This window comes from Choloepus didactylus, chromosome 1 (assembly GCF_015220235.1).
Source record: "Choloepus didactylus isolate mChoDid1 chromosome 1, mChoDid1.pri, whole genome shotgun sequence".
In the NCBI taxonomy this organism is placed as follows: domain Eukaryota; kingdom Metazoa; phylum Chordata; class Mammalia; order Pilosa; family Megalonychidae; genus Choloepus; species Choloepus didactylus.
Window position 1 is genome coordinate 137636520 of NC_051307.1, and position 17233 is coordinate 137653752.

A 17233-nucleotide genomic window follows, 5' to 3' on the forward strand; every position below is an offset into this window, starting at 1 on the left:
TTACAGAAAAAGAAAACAAAGTTCAAAGACTGGTTAAATATCTTCCCAAGGTCGCCCAGTGAGTAAGTGATAGAGCATGGATTGAAACTCCCACCTTCACCCCACAGATCCTGTGCACTGGAAGGGATTCAGCTCTAAGACACTGGGCAGGGCCATTTGAGACTAACATCAAACTCTGTGGGTTTTGGAATAACAAATGATGCATCCCATTTCCATGGTATGAAACAAGGACTCAAAATACATGAGATGCCATCTGGACAAAATAGTGAGCACTCAGTCACAGGGGTCCACTTTACATCCAACAGTCCAGCATGGTATAGGGCTTGGCGCTCCCAGGAGGCATAAGGAAGAAGCCCTGCCCTGGAGGGGTTCGCAGTCAGAGTATGTGATGGGACTTTGGTGAAAGTGCATACAACGTGCTATGCAGCATGAGAGATGTATTGACCAAAAGCTGAGGAATTGGAGAACACTCCACAGAGAAGGTGAAATTTGAGTTTATTCCATATTTATTGGAATCTTCCATGTGCAAGGCATTTTGCTAGGTACTGGAGTAAGTTGCATGGGATGAATGGAAATTCTCCAGAGAAAGGCAGAAAGGATGCTCCAAGTAGAGAAAATAGTACAAGCAAAGATACAAGAGCATAAAAGTGTGTGACCTAGATGAGGAAAAGCAAGTGGTTCAACATGGCTGGAACAAGTAGGTCAGTGGTAAGGTGGGAGAGTAAGCTGAAAAGTTGGGTCAAAGGCAGACTATCAGAGGCCTTACATGCTGTGTAAGGAAGCAAGGGGTTTGTCCTATAAGCAACATGGAAAGACTCTGAAAGATTTCAATCCAAGGAATGATGACAGTTACTAGTAGAGTAAATAGCATATACTAGGCACTCAATAGATATTTCTTCACCAAAGGAATGAAGAAGCACTGTGGAGCACTGAAGTGTTTGGGCTGTAGCAGCAGGCTGGCAAGAGAGAGAGTGGCTAGGATGCTATTGATAGAGCTTTAACAGGTGGCAAGGGTGGCCTGGACAGGTGGTGGGGAACCTAATTCATCAGGGCACATCATTATAGAGAGAGAGCTTGGAATGGGGAGGAACTGATCTCCAATAGGGTGTGGGTGAGGAAAAGGGGAAGAGAGTAGATGAAAACCCAGAGGTATCAAGCTTGAGTGACAGCATCGACATGAAAGATGATGCTGATAGCCAAAAAAAAAAAAAAAAAAAAAAAACAGGCAGCAGGGGATCCCCTTCTGGAAGGGTATCTTAGCCTCACTATACACAGATAACAATATCTGACTAATACGGTCATTGAGGTCAACCATGGCTGTTTGTCTGAGGAAGATCGATTACCAATGCCCTTTTCTCTCTCAACACCATAGTTTTGATTGAGCATATAAAAATCTGTCTGTTGCTGCCTGGTTCAACATATATATCAGGGTTTCTCCACTTCAGCATTATTGGTATTTGGGTCTAGATTATTCTTGGTTGTGAGGGCCTGTCCTGTACATTATAGAATATTTAGCAGCATCCCTGACCTCTACCTACCAGTTGCCAGTAGCACCCTCCCTCCAGTTGTGACCACCAAAAATGTCTCCAGACATTGTCAAATATCCTCTGAGGAACAAAGTGGCCCCCATTGAGAACCAGTGCTAGACACATATACCATTTAAAAATAGCACTTTCATGAACCCATAACTTGGCAGCTTCCAAGAAATTCAAGGCCAGCATCATGGAGGGATGGTTTGTCACTTACATACAACTACAAAGTCACTGTCACTTAATTTCCATGATGCAGTTTCAGAAATTTGGTTATGGTCTCTACAGCCAGGGTTTGGAGGACCGTTTTGCATCCTGTGCACAGTCAGATTGCTTACTTCTTCCTGTGATGACTGACATATGTATCAGATGTGAAAACTTAGGTACATTTTATGGTCAGTCATCTGTCTGCTCTCTATTGCTTCAACAAATGCAAGGTTTTAAGAGGCCATTTTACAGACATCATTTTTAAAATGTGTCAAAAAGGCTACATAAAGGGAAAAAAAATGTTACGTAAAGATGATACCTTAGGTATTTTAACAGGAAAATTTATCCTTAATAAATAGGCCCAATCCAGTTAGCAACAAACAATTTCCCCCAGAAAGGAAGAGCTTATGAGATATATAGGTACAAGGAGAAAATAAAGTCTCACTATCAAAAATGATCCTGCATGTATGAGTAGGCATTTTAGTTCCTCCTTCCTTTACTACTTTTCTGAGACCATAAATAAGAGGAAAATTAAAGTTGAGGAGATGAAAAGGTCATCACTCACCTCGCATACCACCACCACTAGCACCTCAATGTCCCTCAGTTCAAAATACTTCCAGTCCAACCCTTGCTGTCAATCTTCTTCTAATCGATTGTAATTATTCGGTGGGAACCTCAAATCAGCGGTGCGGACAGCCAGCCTTTTGTATTAACTGCTCATCCTCTCCGAGTTGGTTGCTATGGCTTCTCTCCCCCAACATCTTTTCCCTGAATGGCCTTCCTTGTTACCATTTAGCTTCAGTAATTTTAATCTGTGCCCCCCAAAGCAGAGAGGTCTACTCTTTCATCTAAAGCATACAGCAAAACCTGATCCTTACAATAAAAAGGGGAAATGAATAAGTGAGGAGAGCTTGAAAGAAAATTAAAGATGATAAAATTTAAAACAGATGTCATCTAATTTACGAATTTGACACATAGCCCAGCAGGCCAGATTTTAGACTTCAGGCCAAAACTACAAGATAATCAAAAGAAAGACAATTAGCTTCCTAGAGATAATGAAAAACTAACTGTGCCAAATGACTCTGAAAAAAATTGGGTGAGTTTTATTAGATGCACCAGGTAAACACACTTGCACTTTTCCTGCTCCTCTGTTTTAGAAAGAATGCTGATATATAAATAATAAGCCAAGAGAGACTAAATAGCAGGATAGCCTTGCAAAGCATTTAGATTTTTATATTTTGAAATTAATTCTGGAGAAGCAGAAGCGGTATAACAGCAATTTTGGATTGAAAAAGAGAAGGCATGATGACAGGGACAGGAATTTGTACCATATAAGCCCTTTCTAGCCCTCTGGGCAGCCCAGTTGGGTTGTTTGCTTTCCAGGACCCAGTCAAAACTGGGGATGGAGAGGTTGGGCCCCTGGTAACTGGCCCAGAAGCTGAATGATCATTTGACTAAAAGATGGCCTTTGCCAAATGAATCTGGTGCCAGGGAGGCTGCCCTAATCAGGCACTATCACAATCGGGGACAGTTTGTCACAGGTGGTCTTAGTAGGAGTCTAGGCTCTGGTTCCAGTTAAAGAAATGGAGGGATAGAAACTGTGGAAAGAAAGGAGGAGAAGGGAGGTAGATGGGTGATGTGAGAAAAGACAGGGAGGGAGATGGAGATGGGGAAAAGTAGAGGGGAAACCAAAGGAAAGAGAAGAAAGTGTGTGCTGGCCCTGCCTCCTTTGCACAGCCTCAAGTCCCAGGTTTGTGTGTGTGTGTGTGTGTGTGTTCTTTTTTTTTTCTTTTTTAAAAGAATCATGTCTGAAAAAAAGAGGGAGAATGAAAGGTAAATTATAGAGAAAACCAATTAGATATGTGTAAACTCGATTTCCGTGAAAATGGAAAAAGATGGCACAATGGAAGGAAGGAAATAAAGCAAAAGCATGTGAGGGGGAATGATGAAGGGAAAATAGAATATAAAGATTATGTTAAAAGAAGAATAACACCAGGAAATCTGCCCTCCATGGTGTGGTCCTAGGGTCTTTGGTTTATTCTGGATTCTATGCAGTGAAGATCAAAGAAGTGAATTACAGTGGAAAACCAGGGATTTGATTCAACGTGGTGTGGCCCTAATGGGTAGCCAAGCAACATGGGCTATAAAGTCCCTTTTCAAACCGTGAGACCCTTTGCAACCTGCAATTCCAGAGTTCCCACTTTAAAATTCTGGGAGTCACATCAGAACCTCACCCTGGTGTAAGACACAGTTCCCCAATACATTATTCAAGAGCTTGAGAGCAATGGCTCTTTGCTGATCCACCACAGACATTGCCATCTCAGATAGAGAACAGGGAGTCATGTTTTCTACAGCTTTGCAAGGAAGGCTGTGTCTGAAGGTCTGATCAAGCTTTTTTAATCAGCTCCTACCATATGGCACACCCTGTGCTAGGGGCTTTCACCTATGTTACATTGTTTAATCCCCTCAACAAAGTCTTTTAATATGTATTAGGGTTGTGGAGTCTTCATATTAAAGCACAGTGAAGAAAAACCTGGCAGGCAGACATGAATAGAGTAAAATTCTCTACCCAACTCCCAATCACCTCTAGGCCCGAGGCAGTTCTTGGAAGCGGAATAGTGTAAGAGCTCTGACCAGCCCACAGAGTTCCCCTTCTTTTCTTCCTTTACTCTGATCCAATGGATCTCAAATTTTAGTGTGCTTGAGAATCACAGGGTTTTCAGTATTTCATGAATAATTAATTCAAAGGAGCTTGAAAGGAATGTCAAGGATGATGTTTGCCTGTGTCTCTCCAAAGTGGTACCCCACTTAGCCTTTACCATTACCTTCTAGAATGCCCTCTTCCTGCCTCCTGTCCCATGGAGGAGGACTCCAAGAATCCAGTTTGATACCTCTTTCCCATGATGTCTGTGCCAGTTTGGATGTATTATGTCCCCCAAAATGCCATTATCTTTGATGCAATCTTGTGTGGGCAGATGCATGAGTGTTGATTAGATTGTAATTCTTTGATTGAGTGTTTCCATGGAGATGTGACCCACCCAACTGTAGGTGATAACTCTGATTAGATAATTTCCGTGGAGATGTGGCCCCACCCATTCAGCATGGGCCTTGATTCATTTACAAGGGCAGTATATAAGCTCAGACAGAAGAAACAAGCTTGCTACAACCAAGTGGGACACTTTGGAGAACCCACAGGAGGTGAGAGAGGAGCTGCAGCTTACAGAGCAACATTTTGGAAACAGCCTTTGAAAGCAGACTTTTGCTCTGGAGAAGCTAAGAGCAGACAAATGCCCAAGCGCAACTAAGAGTGACATTTTTGAGGAACTGCAGCCTAGAGAAGAACATCCTGGGAGAAAACCATGTTGAAACCAGAACTCTGGAGCAGACACCAGCCACATGCCTTCCCAACGAACAGAGGTTTTCCGGATGCCATTCGCCATCCTCCAGTGAAGGTACCCAATTGTTGATGACTTACCTTGGACACTTTATGGCCTTAAGACAGTAACTGTGTAACCAAATAAACCCCCTTTATAAAAGCTGATCCATTTCTGGTGTTTTGCAAAACAGCATTAGCAAACTGGAACAAGGTCTTACCTACCCACCCCAGCCCATGGCAACCATCCTTTCCTCTGAGCCACTGCAGCTCCTACTGCCCCTCAGTTCCTCCAGCACCCACGTCACTGCCCTGAAGTGTTAGCTGTCTTTCTGTGGTTCCCTCTAGTCTCCCCACACTTAAGGGAGCTAATATGCAGAGCCTAGTTTCAAGGAAGGAAAATAGGGTCTTACAAGTACTTACAAGAATTCCCTTTTTTTTTTTTTTTAAGGAAAGATGTTTATACAAAGAGAAATTGATTCTTTGAGAGCAACTGTTGGCTCAGGGAATGTACACGAGTAGGTTCACGACGGTAATTAAAAACATGTGATGTTCTGTCAGCATTGCCCCCTGCTTAGGCAAAGCTGAATGCAATTCCCCTCACCACCACCACCACCAAGGTAACTTTTAAGAATGAAACCAGAGTTTTAATGAGAAACGAGCATATCTTTTCAGTCTAGAGAGGTCCACGATGATCACTTATATAATATGAAAATCTTAACAGCCCTTTGTGGCAGTAGCTGCAGCCATTGTTCCTCAAGCACGGGAAAGAAAGAAATGGCCTTGGGTTTGTTTCACCTCTTCTTAAAGTCTGACATGTGGCACCATTTATGTTCCATCTGTTGTTCATTTACTCAACCGTTTGTCCTTCCTTTAAGCAGCATTTATGGTGATGTGAAGGTCCATAAAGGTATTTCAGGAATCCGTGTATCAGCAAGGGATGGAGGTGGGGGTCTTCGTTATCAGCTTTGGACACAATGAAGAAACCCAGGGAGCTAGGGGGCCCCAGAGGGACTGGCTCTGCCATCTGTGGACAAAGCGGGGTGGAGAGCAGGAGGGAGCTGCCCTGCCAGGCGTGTGAGCAATGCAATTACAGTTTTGCCAGAGGATACAGGCCCCTTCCCTTTCACTAAAAGGAAACTAGGTTTTCCTCAAGCTCCTATGGCTTGGCTTCCGGTTTCACACAAGACAAGGGACTCCAAATCTACAGCCGGGAGAAGAGGGAATAGTGTCCTTGTGGGAGAAGAGGTGAGAGGGACTTGACCTTCTATAGCCACTTGTGAGCTGAGTTATAGCTGATGCTAAAATAGTTTTTACTTGACTTGATCACCTAGCTATTTGCTATTTTGGTTCTCCAAATATTCCCTATTCCTTTTGGGCATGTGTCATAATTGAAATTTGAAGTTGCCATTTGTGTGACATTTTCTGAGATTTGAACACCTTTTCAGTTTTGGTTAAAAGGAGGTGCCAAATTCATTTTTCAGGCCCCTGTGAAGGGTTGGTTGCTCAGTGATTACATATCAACTCTGTTCTGGTGTCTGGTTGCCACAGGATGTTACTCAGAGGTATTAGGGTACAATAATTCTTTATGGTTACTACACTACCACCAATCCCAGAATATGTATGACTTATTCCTGGGGTAGTTGCCTGTTTGGATATGTTATGTCCCCCAAAAAGCCATATTCTTTAATACAGTCTTGCTGGGGCAGAGTTACTAATCTTTTTGATTAGGGTGTGACCTCTTGACTGAATGTTTCCATGGAGATTTGATCCCACCCATTCAGAGTAGGTCTTAATTAGTTTACTGGAGTCCTTTAAAGGGAACTCACACAGAGTTTACATAGAGAGCAGAGAGATGAAAACACCCTGGGATATGGTAAGCCAGGAGACCCAGACGTTTGCCGACACTGATGCTTAGAGACACTAAGAGATGTAGCTAGAGTTTGTGCTGGAGAAGCTGAGGGAGACAAGCCCAGAGACATTTTGCTTTGTAGACACCATTTTGAAACACAGGAGCTGAAACACAACCTGGACAAGCAGACACCAGCTATGTGCCTTCCCAACTGACAGAGGTTTTCCAGACACCATTGGTATACTCGTGTTGATGCCTCAATTTGGATATTTTCATGGCCTTCAGACTATAAATTTGTAACCGAATAGACCCCTTTATAAAAGCCAATCCATTTCTGGTATTTTGCACAATGACAGCATTAGCAAACCAGAACAGGTAGATTCAGAAGCAGGTGTGTGTGTGTGTGTGTGTGTGTGTGTGTGTGTGTGTGTGAAGTAGGTGTGCTCTGGAGGAAGACTACTTGTGTTTAAGCTGATCATTCCATTTACTAGCTAAGTGACCCTCAACAAGTCATTCAACATCTCTGTGCCTCAATTTCCTCAGCTGTAAATGGAAATAATAATAGGGGCTGCCTCACTGAATTGTGTGAGAAGTGATAAAGATAGTGGATCTAGAACAGTGAGTGCCTATTGTACAGGAAGCCCTCGGTAGATGTGAACTGTAACGTTAGTACTCTGTCTGAAGTATAGTGGCATTAGTACTCTGCCCAAGGTCACATAGGTTATCCATTAGACCAGAGCTACTCAAACCATGACTAATGGACCAGCACCCATGAGCAAACTATTTCATACCAGTCTATGAAAAAGTTATTGCAGAAATTGAAAGTGCGAGTTGAGAATTTTTATAGCAATTTGACATTGCTGCAGAATCCAAGTGCATAGTCACCAAGCTTGTCCCTAGCATGTTTTTAATTCATTTTATTTCTCTGGTAATTCATTTTTACTGGATTTTATGAAAATGTTGATCTGTGACACATGAAAATTAAAAGGAAAAAAACTGATTATTTACCAAGATAGTTTGAGACACACTGCATTCAATTATCTGAACCTGGACAATTCTCAGAATTCTCTTTATTAATAACTAATGTTTTGCTCCCTAAGCTTTCCTTTGAAACCTAACAGAAAGAGATTTACAAAATGAAAGTCAATGAACACACACCACTCACTTCAGTCATGATTGAGATCCAGTCCCTCTGAGATGGATTATCACTGAAGCAAAACAGCTCTTAATATTATTCATATTTATCAGAAGGCAAAAAGTGGACTCTTTTAGTTGCCAGCCTATGGCTATTAGCCAGACTTTAGGCAGATACTGAATTATAGGAGTCTAGGAATTGAATCACAGAATTTTGCATGGAATTCTATCCCTAGCTCAATCACTGGCATGTTTTCCATTAATTCTATCCCTCCGTTTCTGGACACTACGTTTCTACCTATTACAAATGCAGTGGCTTGTCATGTTTGGGATGGAGTCTATGAGAGGGTGTATCAAGAAAGTAAAACTCAAGTAACCATTTTCCTGCTCCTCAGTGTCATATGGTGGAGACTGACAACATCTTAACTTTTCTCCTCTCCAGCGACAGTGGATGCATTTTCATTTCAGCTACCCCACTTTAATCCTCACTACTGCATGCTGTGCTTATGCTCATGGACTATAAATTTGGCCTAGAAAAAGAAGAGTAGATTTTCTTTATAATTCTTACCCCTGACTCAGTGTGTTTAGTGACATGACTGTTTTACATTTTTTGACTCCTTTATAGTTTACAAAGTGTTTTTGTAACTTGTGCCGCAGCCAGATGGCAAATGGTGAGGACGGGCAGCCTGCTGCCCACCTGGTCTGCCCACTCTAATCTCAGGAAACTTGACTCAAAATTCCAGTCCACTTGAACCAGTATCAGTGGCAAAAACTGAAAAGGTACTTTTACCTCAGAATTTTACCTCAGATCCCCAAAGAATTAATGAGGATGACAAAGCGCATAGTATGGAATGGGGACAAACATGTCAAGTTTACTAAGCACCAACTCCAAATAATACACAGATTGTTTTAATTTTCACCTTGCTATAGCATTAGTGATGCACTTAACACTTAGGGAAAATGCCTCCGTCCTGGTCCAGTTGTGATTCTGTTCTTTTATTGTCTAGGCTGGTGCTTCTCAAACTTGAATGTGCACACAAATCACCTGGGGATTGTGTAAAAGACCCATTCTGCTTAGGTAGGTTAGGGGCAGAACCTGAGATTCTGCATTACCTACAGGCTCCCAGGTGAGGCTGATACTGCTCATCCAAGAACCCCTCTTTGAATGGCAAGGGTGTGGGCTTTGCATTTTTTGCCAAACCCTTTTCCATGTCCCATTCTCTACCATGTTGGCTGAATGCCTGAGAAGTGAGCAAATGATGGAGCACCTGCTTTAGAGTGGTCACTTCCTTGTATCCGAGCTTTTGCACTTTTATTCTAATTGCAGGAAATTCTCTGTCTATGTCTGCACTTGCCCAGAGGCATACTTAAAGTACAGGGATTTTTAAATCAACTATTTATGTATCTCAGTTCTTGTGCTCACATGGTAAAAAGAGTTGTCCTCCTTTAGAACACACTCTTTGGGATGCCGTGGCTTCCTCTTCCACAGACGGCCTCCCTTTCAGCATCGATCACAGATCCGCAGTGCTAGGAGGGATTTTATAGTCCTCCCTGGCTTTGGGCAGGAGAAACTCATCTTCCAGGTTTGGTACCACATGAACAAGCTTCCTTCTTTTAATGTCCAATTTCCAAATGGGGCAGCAGCCGCCCAAGGTTGTACCATTAGACTTTTTCATGCCCGTTCCATATGGGCTGCACTCTCAAATTCATGATCTTCCATAATGCTTTCAGCAATCTGGTCATGTGGTATCATTAATCCCCTTTTGATAAGGCAAAATGAGGTGAAGAGTTATAAAGAGATTTGCCACATCCCTAATAAACAGGAGGTTGGAGTCATGAATCTGGGTCTTTCCAATATAAAGCCACATTCAGTCCCTTTCCCCACAACCATCTCCTTTTGAAATCCTGAAAAAAATCTGTGTAAATGAAATAAACCATGGAGTCATTTCATTTTGGCAAAGTTACACCGTTGGCATGACCACATTCTCGTCCCCATTTAACTGGGCACCTTCTTTTCTGCTCTTGCCCACCAAGCAGGTGAGAGGCAGGACAGAGAACCAAGAACTTCCACTTACCATTTTCCTGCCCCATCAGCATTCAAATGTGGCTAGCCCAGCAGCATTACTCACTGCATTCTCAAAACAGATGAAGGTACTGTGCAGCTGGGGACTACCTCTATCATTCTTGTGATGGCTGATGACTCAAGAAATTGTCGAAGAGTATGGAACATAATATCCTTAGAATTTTGGACAAAAATGTAGATTGGGTCCATTATGTTCTCCTACTTCTCCTCTAACAAGCTTATGCTGCAGGAGTACATATCCTGGATATGGGACCTTAAGCCAAGATGGTCAAATATTGACTAATAACTATGTTTCTTTGATTTAAGGAGCCAGGAAGAGAGGCTGCCAATCCCTCCACCCCTCCAGCTTTATAGTCTCATCTCTTGGCTTAGAGAGAGCAGCAGCCAGCTGCCCAGGGGCCAATTTGTTTCTAAGGGGAGTCCTGGCTCACACAAGGGGGAGGTAATTAGGCCTCCCCTGGGCATCCCGAGAGGTACTTTTAAAAGCTTTTCTTTGGCAACAGAGACTAGAAACTGTTCAGACTGGAAATCATCTGAACCTCTTGTAATATGGCGTGTTGAGTTAAGGCCAAGTTAATATTTAGGGAATTATAGAACTCTGGCAAAGATTCCTGTGAAATTGCATCTGGATTTAAAAGTGACAAATGGAAAAGAAATACCCCCTGCATGAGCCCAACCCAGGGGCTGCACCCCTACCCACCCCCCGCAAGTAAACACTCGCCAGACCAGCGGCTCCAGCATCACTTCCACTTCCATGAGAGCTGACCTTGCTCTAGAAGGAAAACAGAAGAGTTTGTTTATCCCTGGAAAAGGTCTTTGTTTTTAAACATGTTCTTCTCTCCTATCTTTTCATATTAAATAGAAAAGCCAAAAGAGGGCAAGTGAAGGAGCAGCAAATGTTCATTACAAACCTAAATCTTCCATCCACCATTCTCTGACCTTCCAACTTACTGGCATTAAAATTCGTCCTACTTCCCTGCCAGCAAAAATCTGTGACATGCCCAGGTAGATTGATGGCCAGTGGAGGAAATTTCTTTTTTGTCCACCTTGTGGCATCGGATGCCTTGATAACTCTTCATCACCACTTCCTGTCCTCTGACTTCTTTGTTATACAAATCTCTGAGTTCAAGGACATTGTATGTAAGAGAAAATCTTTGTGGTGAGAACACTCATCAGCCTTGTGTCTCGAGATCACTTTTCTAGCCAGACATTGTATTGTGGCTTCTTCACTCTTCTTATTTGCCCCCTTGCAAATCCCTCCTTTGCCCCCGCTCTTCCACATGCCACATTCACCAAATGGCACCTGCACCCCACCCACCATGGGCCAGGAGAAAGTGGCCAGTGCCTCCCAGGCATTTGGTAGGCTTTGGGGAGGTGGCTCTGGGGCAGGCTGGCTTCATACACTGCAGTGGTCTGTTCATTTATCCCGCAAACACTTCAGGACCCCCTGTGTGACATACACAGTGCCAGACACTGGGAAGACATGAATGAGCAGTGGAGGGTGCTGCCTGCAGCCCAGCAGGTGCCAGATTTGGTAAATCAAAATACTGGACACTCAGTTAAATTTGAATTGCAGATAAACCACAAAGAATTTTTTAGCATAAGTATATTAATTTTAGTATAGCATAAGTATAAAACTTTTAAGCATGTCCCATTTGGGACATACCTATATTAAAATATTATTTGTTGTGTATCTGAAACTCACATTTGCCTGGGTGTCCTAATGTTTATTTGGCAGTTCTCCCCCAGAAGCACTCAGGCTACCCCTCTTGGGGTCAGTGTGTGTCTAGAGATAACCTTTAACTTCTTGCATGCCCAAAGTCCCCACAGGGGAATGCTATTTAGGGAAACCCTGGAGTGAAGGAATTACATGTGTTCACCTACAGCGGCTCTCATTCACAAGGGCCACGGTACTTAGTAACCAACGCCTGTAGCTGGAGACAGGGATGGTCGGAGAAAGGGGGCTGAGTGGCCCTCCCCTCCTTAAATTTCATGTCACGGCATCCATCGAGATAGGAACTATTGATCTGCCTGTATCTGGGTAACTTGTTGTTTTCTTTATTTATTAACACACTATGTAGATAGGGCAGATAAAGTTTTCAGAAGATAATGATAATAGCAACAAAAGCAATTAATAATAAAATCTAGCATCTCTGGACTGCTTGTTATGTGCTAGAAACTGTGCTTACAAATGATTCTGTCATTTAATCCTCCCAACAACCCTGTAAGGTAAGTACAGCTATTATCTCCATTTCATGGATGTGGAAATTGATATAAAGGGTACAAAAATAAAAGAAAGACTTTCATAAGTTGGACATTTTTATTTAAAAATTAGCAACTAATCCTATAAAATTACCTTGGAAGGATTTACTATAATCTATGAGATTAGAAGTTTTAGGGGAGAAATATGCTGCTATTTTAGTTGTTGTTATAACCCAGAGCTTTATATAGAAAGAAAACAATAGTAAATTCATGAGAAATTGCTGCTGTAACTCATATGTTTTGAGATTTAAAAATTTGTATACTGGTCAACATCTGATATATGCACTATTAGGATGTACTTTATGCTTTGCAAATTTTCAAGTTTTAATGACCTCAACTTATAGAAATTTCTGAAATAAAGTTCAAAAATAAAGATACTTTAAATGTTTAACACATGATGAGATTCCAAGGAGCCATAGAAATGATTTAAAGTTTGCTGACTATACATGAACTAACATGAATAGAAAATAAGCACCACCCCCAAGTTTCTCATGTTGCAAGGGTTTATTGGACCTTTTAAAATTAACTTTGGCAGGCCTTATGGTTTGTAAAATACCATCCAGTGATAAAACTATCTAATCTTGTTTTCATTTGTAATAGGAGTAAAAGTTCAGCTTCTAGAACCTTTTGACTAGATGTTAAAGCATCCTATCTGTTTGTGTCACTATCATTGTGTGGCAGGGGGGGAAATGTTTTCCACATCCTTTCAGCATATCTGAAGATTAGCCTTTTATCCCACACACTGATTCTTGAAGTCTCTTCATGTATATTTCATTTGAGCATGGTATGGGTAAATAAATGAGTGTTATGCAAAGCCATATGAATAATACTAACGACACGATATGATTGATAGCAATGTTAAATAAAAATCAAAGTAGCTCTTGGCTGGCCCAATGTGAGAAGACAGAAAATGGAAGACAAATGCATGCTATTTTGTTGGAATCATCCAGCACCGCAGGGGACATCAGTGAGCTATGGCTGCATCTGACCCGAAAGCTCTTACTCCATCTGAGGCAATGTGTTAGCCCTCAGAGGGATCACAAAATCAGACCGCAAATGGCCCTTGCCTTGGAGGGGGCAATACCATTTTGTGACCCCCAGAGTGTTTTATAAACTCTGCTATAAAAGGTATTTGGAACTACTAATATCATTCATGGAAAATCACCTCCCTCCAACATCTTAAAATCCAGAAAGATTTTTCTTGCTTCATAAGATGAAATAGTTACAGTGATTTCCATAAAATTAACAAAACCATGAGTTCACAGTCCCTATGAAGTGTTATCTGATCAACTTCAGCAGAACCATATCAGCCCATTTTCTAAAAACATGTAACTATTCTGCCATGTCTGGCATGAATTTCATAAGAAAGCCATACCTGTGGAGGGCGTCTAGCAAGAATATGGTAACTGACCATAAAAACTGCTTTTTATTCTCTGAATCCTTCCAAAAGTATTTCTAACACAAAGATGATATTATGTTTCCAAACTTTTGGCATAACAAGCTGTAGAAGCTGTTTCAAAGTTTTATGCCTGTGGTAGGTGCTCAATAAACATTTGTTAGATGACTAATGAAAAAATTATCAGGTGAAGTTTTCAGTTCTGAGTTAGAAACAGTTAAAGACAGTGACACTGTTCTGAAGAGTCCATGCGACCAACATTTTAGGCAATGATTTTTGTTCCTTTAGGAGAAAAACCAGCACTGAAATTGAATCCCCTGAGAAGCTGGAAGAAACCAAGCTCACTGTGGCTGAAAATGAAGACCAGGAAAAGCTCCAAGTTAAAATACAGGCTTTTGAAGACAAAATAAATGCTGAGACCAATACCCCTGGCTCAATCAGAAGATATAGTTTGGGTCAAGTTTCTACAGAAGAAAGAAAAGATACTCGATTTAACAGGTAGAAATTTTGTTTTTTTGATTCTATAAAGTATGTACTTCATGTTTATTATTATACAATTATGGGATGGGGTGGTTTTCAAATCTCTTTTACCAATAGTCACTGATATGAAATATTATCCACAGAGCTTTCATTTTTCCAATGAAGCTCACTATTTTCAGAAGGGGAATACAAAATGTAAAACAAACCAATGACTTATTATGTAAAAATACTTTTTAAATACAGATATGCCAATATTGAAAATGAGTATCAAAAGTTTCTCTTTATTTCTGATGAGAAAGTAGTAATGAAAGTAGGAAAAGAATAAAAATATGTAAGTCCACTGCTTTGCAGTTGGTCTTGCCATAATATTGATTTTTAAATCTTTGTTTTCTGAGATGGCCTAGACCTGAGGTTTGGTTTATTACATCACTTGGTGGCAGTCTATGTTTTATCAGGTCTTTTAACAACACCAGTTTTCAGTTTCACACTCTAGAGTAGGCAAATCTTTGTCCCAGTGTCCTTACTCTTTCTTTTACTTGCCGATAAATGGTAGTTGAACTTCTGTAACTGTTTTAACTTTCCCTTTGTTTGTATTGTAGATCGAAAAGCTTGGCTTTGCACACGGTGCTGACAAAGGGTGTAAGTTCAGATGATGGGGAAGATACAGGGAGTGGAGATACACCAGCCAGCATCTCTCTTTCAGAAATAGACCTACTGAGCCAAGGAAACAACAAGGCACCCTCTAAGGCAGACACTGACAGATCACAGCTGGAAAATTCCTCAGTTTCACACCCAAATATTACACATACAGATTCAGAGAATTTGCCAGAAACAGTTAAAGAAAACTTCCAGGAAGAAACTCCAACAATAACTGCCAGTCCTGTAGAATACCAGGATAAGCTCTACTTGCACTTAAAGAAAAACCTCAGTAAAGTGAAAGCATACGCCGTGGAAATTGGAAAGAAGATTCCCATCCCCGATCAGTGTACCATTGAAGGTAAGAGTTCCGAACCTCCCAAGCAAGAAATTTCAGACATCGGTACAAAAAAAAAAAAAATCTAAAATCATACAAACCATCATATTCTTTTCTAGATCTTTTACGAAATATCATTTTCTGAATATTTTATTTTGAAAACACATTATTTTAATAATTTTTATTTCAATGAAGTTGGTCATATTGTATATTCCTATTTGAATTATCTAAGTTCACTGATTTTTTTTTGAACCGCAAAGATACAATGTTTCTGTTTCTCTGTCCCCAGTGTTTAAGCAAATCCAGGGAGAGGTTTCTGAAGCAGCCTCTGGAGTAGGGGGTCCAGCCAGAGGAGTTTTCCATCCACAACCAAGTGTAGGCCATAATTATGCAAGGAAGCCATAAGGAGCACTGAGCATCAGATCCAAGAAATTTTTCATTCATTCATTCAACAAGGACTTATTAAGCAGCTGCTGTGTGCCAGGCATTGTACTAAAGTACTCAAGATTCAGCTATGAAGCTAACAGACAGAGTCCCTGACCTCTCGGAGATTAGAGTATGGAAAGAAAAGGGCAAAAACCATAGTCAGGAGATGATGTGGGAGGTCAGGAGCCAGTGAGAGTGTACGCTAGTCAGAAAACAAAAGTAAGAAGAAGACAGAAGGCAAAGCCTGGGCTTTCCTTAGGTGCACATTTTAAGAGGGTGCCAAAAAAAACTCAGTAAAATTCTAAGTGAGGACAGAATCAGCAACAGTGCCTTGCCAAGTCACATTGGAGCCTGAGGCAAATGGAAAAGACAATAATACAGATTCTTCCTTTATTTACAATTTTGATATTTTGTTCATCATGGATATTTTGGCATTAATTTCTATATTAAAATATATTATTTATCTTGAGTACTAAATTTTTGGCACTCCCTTAAATTCTGTGCACTGCTGCTGGGTTTGGTGCACAAACTTCACCGGGAAGGGCAATGAGTTGAGGTGCAGATCCTGAAAAGAGTGCCAGGACATGGCTCCTTCTCCTGCGCCGTGAGTTGAACCAGTTTGGATGGTTTGAAGGCACTGGTTGGGGTTAGCTAGATCCTTCCTACAACTATTCTTAGGCAGTACTCGCATTCTTCGTTTGAGATTTACATGAAATTCCTAGCACTCTTGTAGGATATGTCACCTTCCCACGGGCTAGAGCCTTCATGGAAAAAGTCAAAGAGTCCACCCTCCAGAAGAAACAAAGCTGAAGGTTAGTGAATCCAGTTCATATCCCCCCACCACTGACTATCATCCCCTTCTGGTTTAGCAAGAAGGGGTCCTGGTTACCATACTTTTCTATCCCTCCTCCCACCCAATGCATTCTCACACTAACAAAAGGGAAAGGAGTTCAAGCTCTTGGTAATGACGATGTCATTACTTAGCATGTCTGTACAGAATCTGATGTTTTTAAAGACTTTAACAATAATTGATTATTAGCCTTCTTAAACTCTTTTGAAAAAGGTGACAATAAAACCAAAATTGCTCTTATTCAAATAAAAGTTTTGGATAATTATGTGTACTAGGTGTTGGAAACAGCTAAAATCAATCAAATTCAATCAAAGTAATTTTTTTATAATTGCTCTCACTAATAATCTATGTACACAATACACAGTTTGGAGAATTTAATGTAAGGGAGGTTACAGCAGGAGTCTGTAACAATGAAAGGGTTAGATACATTTCCATCTACTAGAGTGGTTGTTTGTTGCTTGTTTTTAGTTTGGCCTAAAGCATTAAATGTTTACTACATAGTGAGTTTTAATCTTGTGGAAATTTGGGGAAAATTCTGCAGAGTTGCACCAAGCATCTATTGCCAAAAAAAAAGAAAGAAGGAAAAAGAAAATGATGTTTCTTACTGCCTTGAATTATTTTGGGAGTTTGAGAGCTAACTATGTGACTTAGGTTTTTTTTTTTTTCCC

At 41.0% G+C, this 17233-nt stretch overlaps 1 protein-coding gene across 2 annotated transcripts in view; it reads left to right on the forward strand.

Moving 5' to 3' along the window:
• Nucleotides 1-17233, forward strand: part of VEPH1 (ventricular zone expressed PH domain containing 1) — a 228866-nt gene that overhangs the window by 117308 nt on the left and 94325 nt on the right. For both annotated transcript variants that reach the window (XM_037841936.1, XM_037841933.1), the window contains exons 8-9: nucleotides 14125-14334; nucleotides 14916-15313. In XM_037841936.1, coding sequence (XP_037697864.1) covers nucleotides 14125-14334; nucleotides 14916-15313 — 608 coding nt within the window. The remainder of the gene's footprint in view (nucleotides 1-14124; nucleotides 14335-14915; nucleotides 15314-17233) is intronic.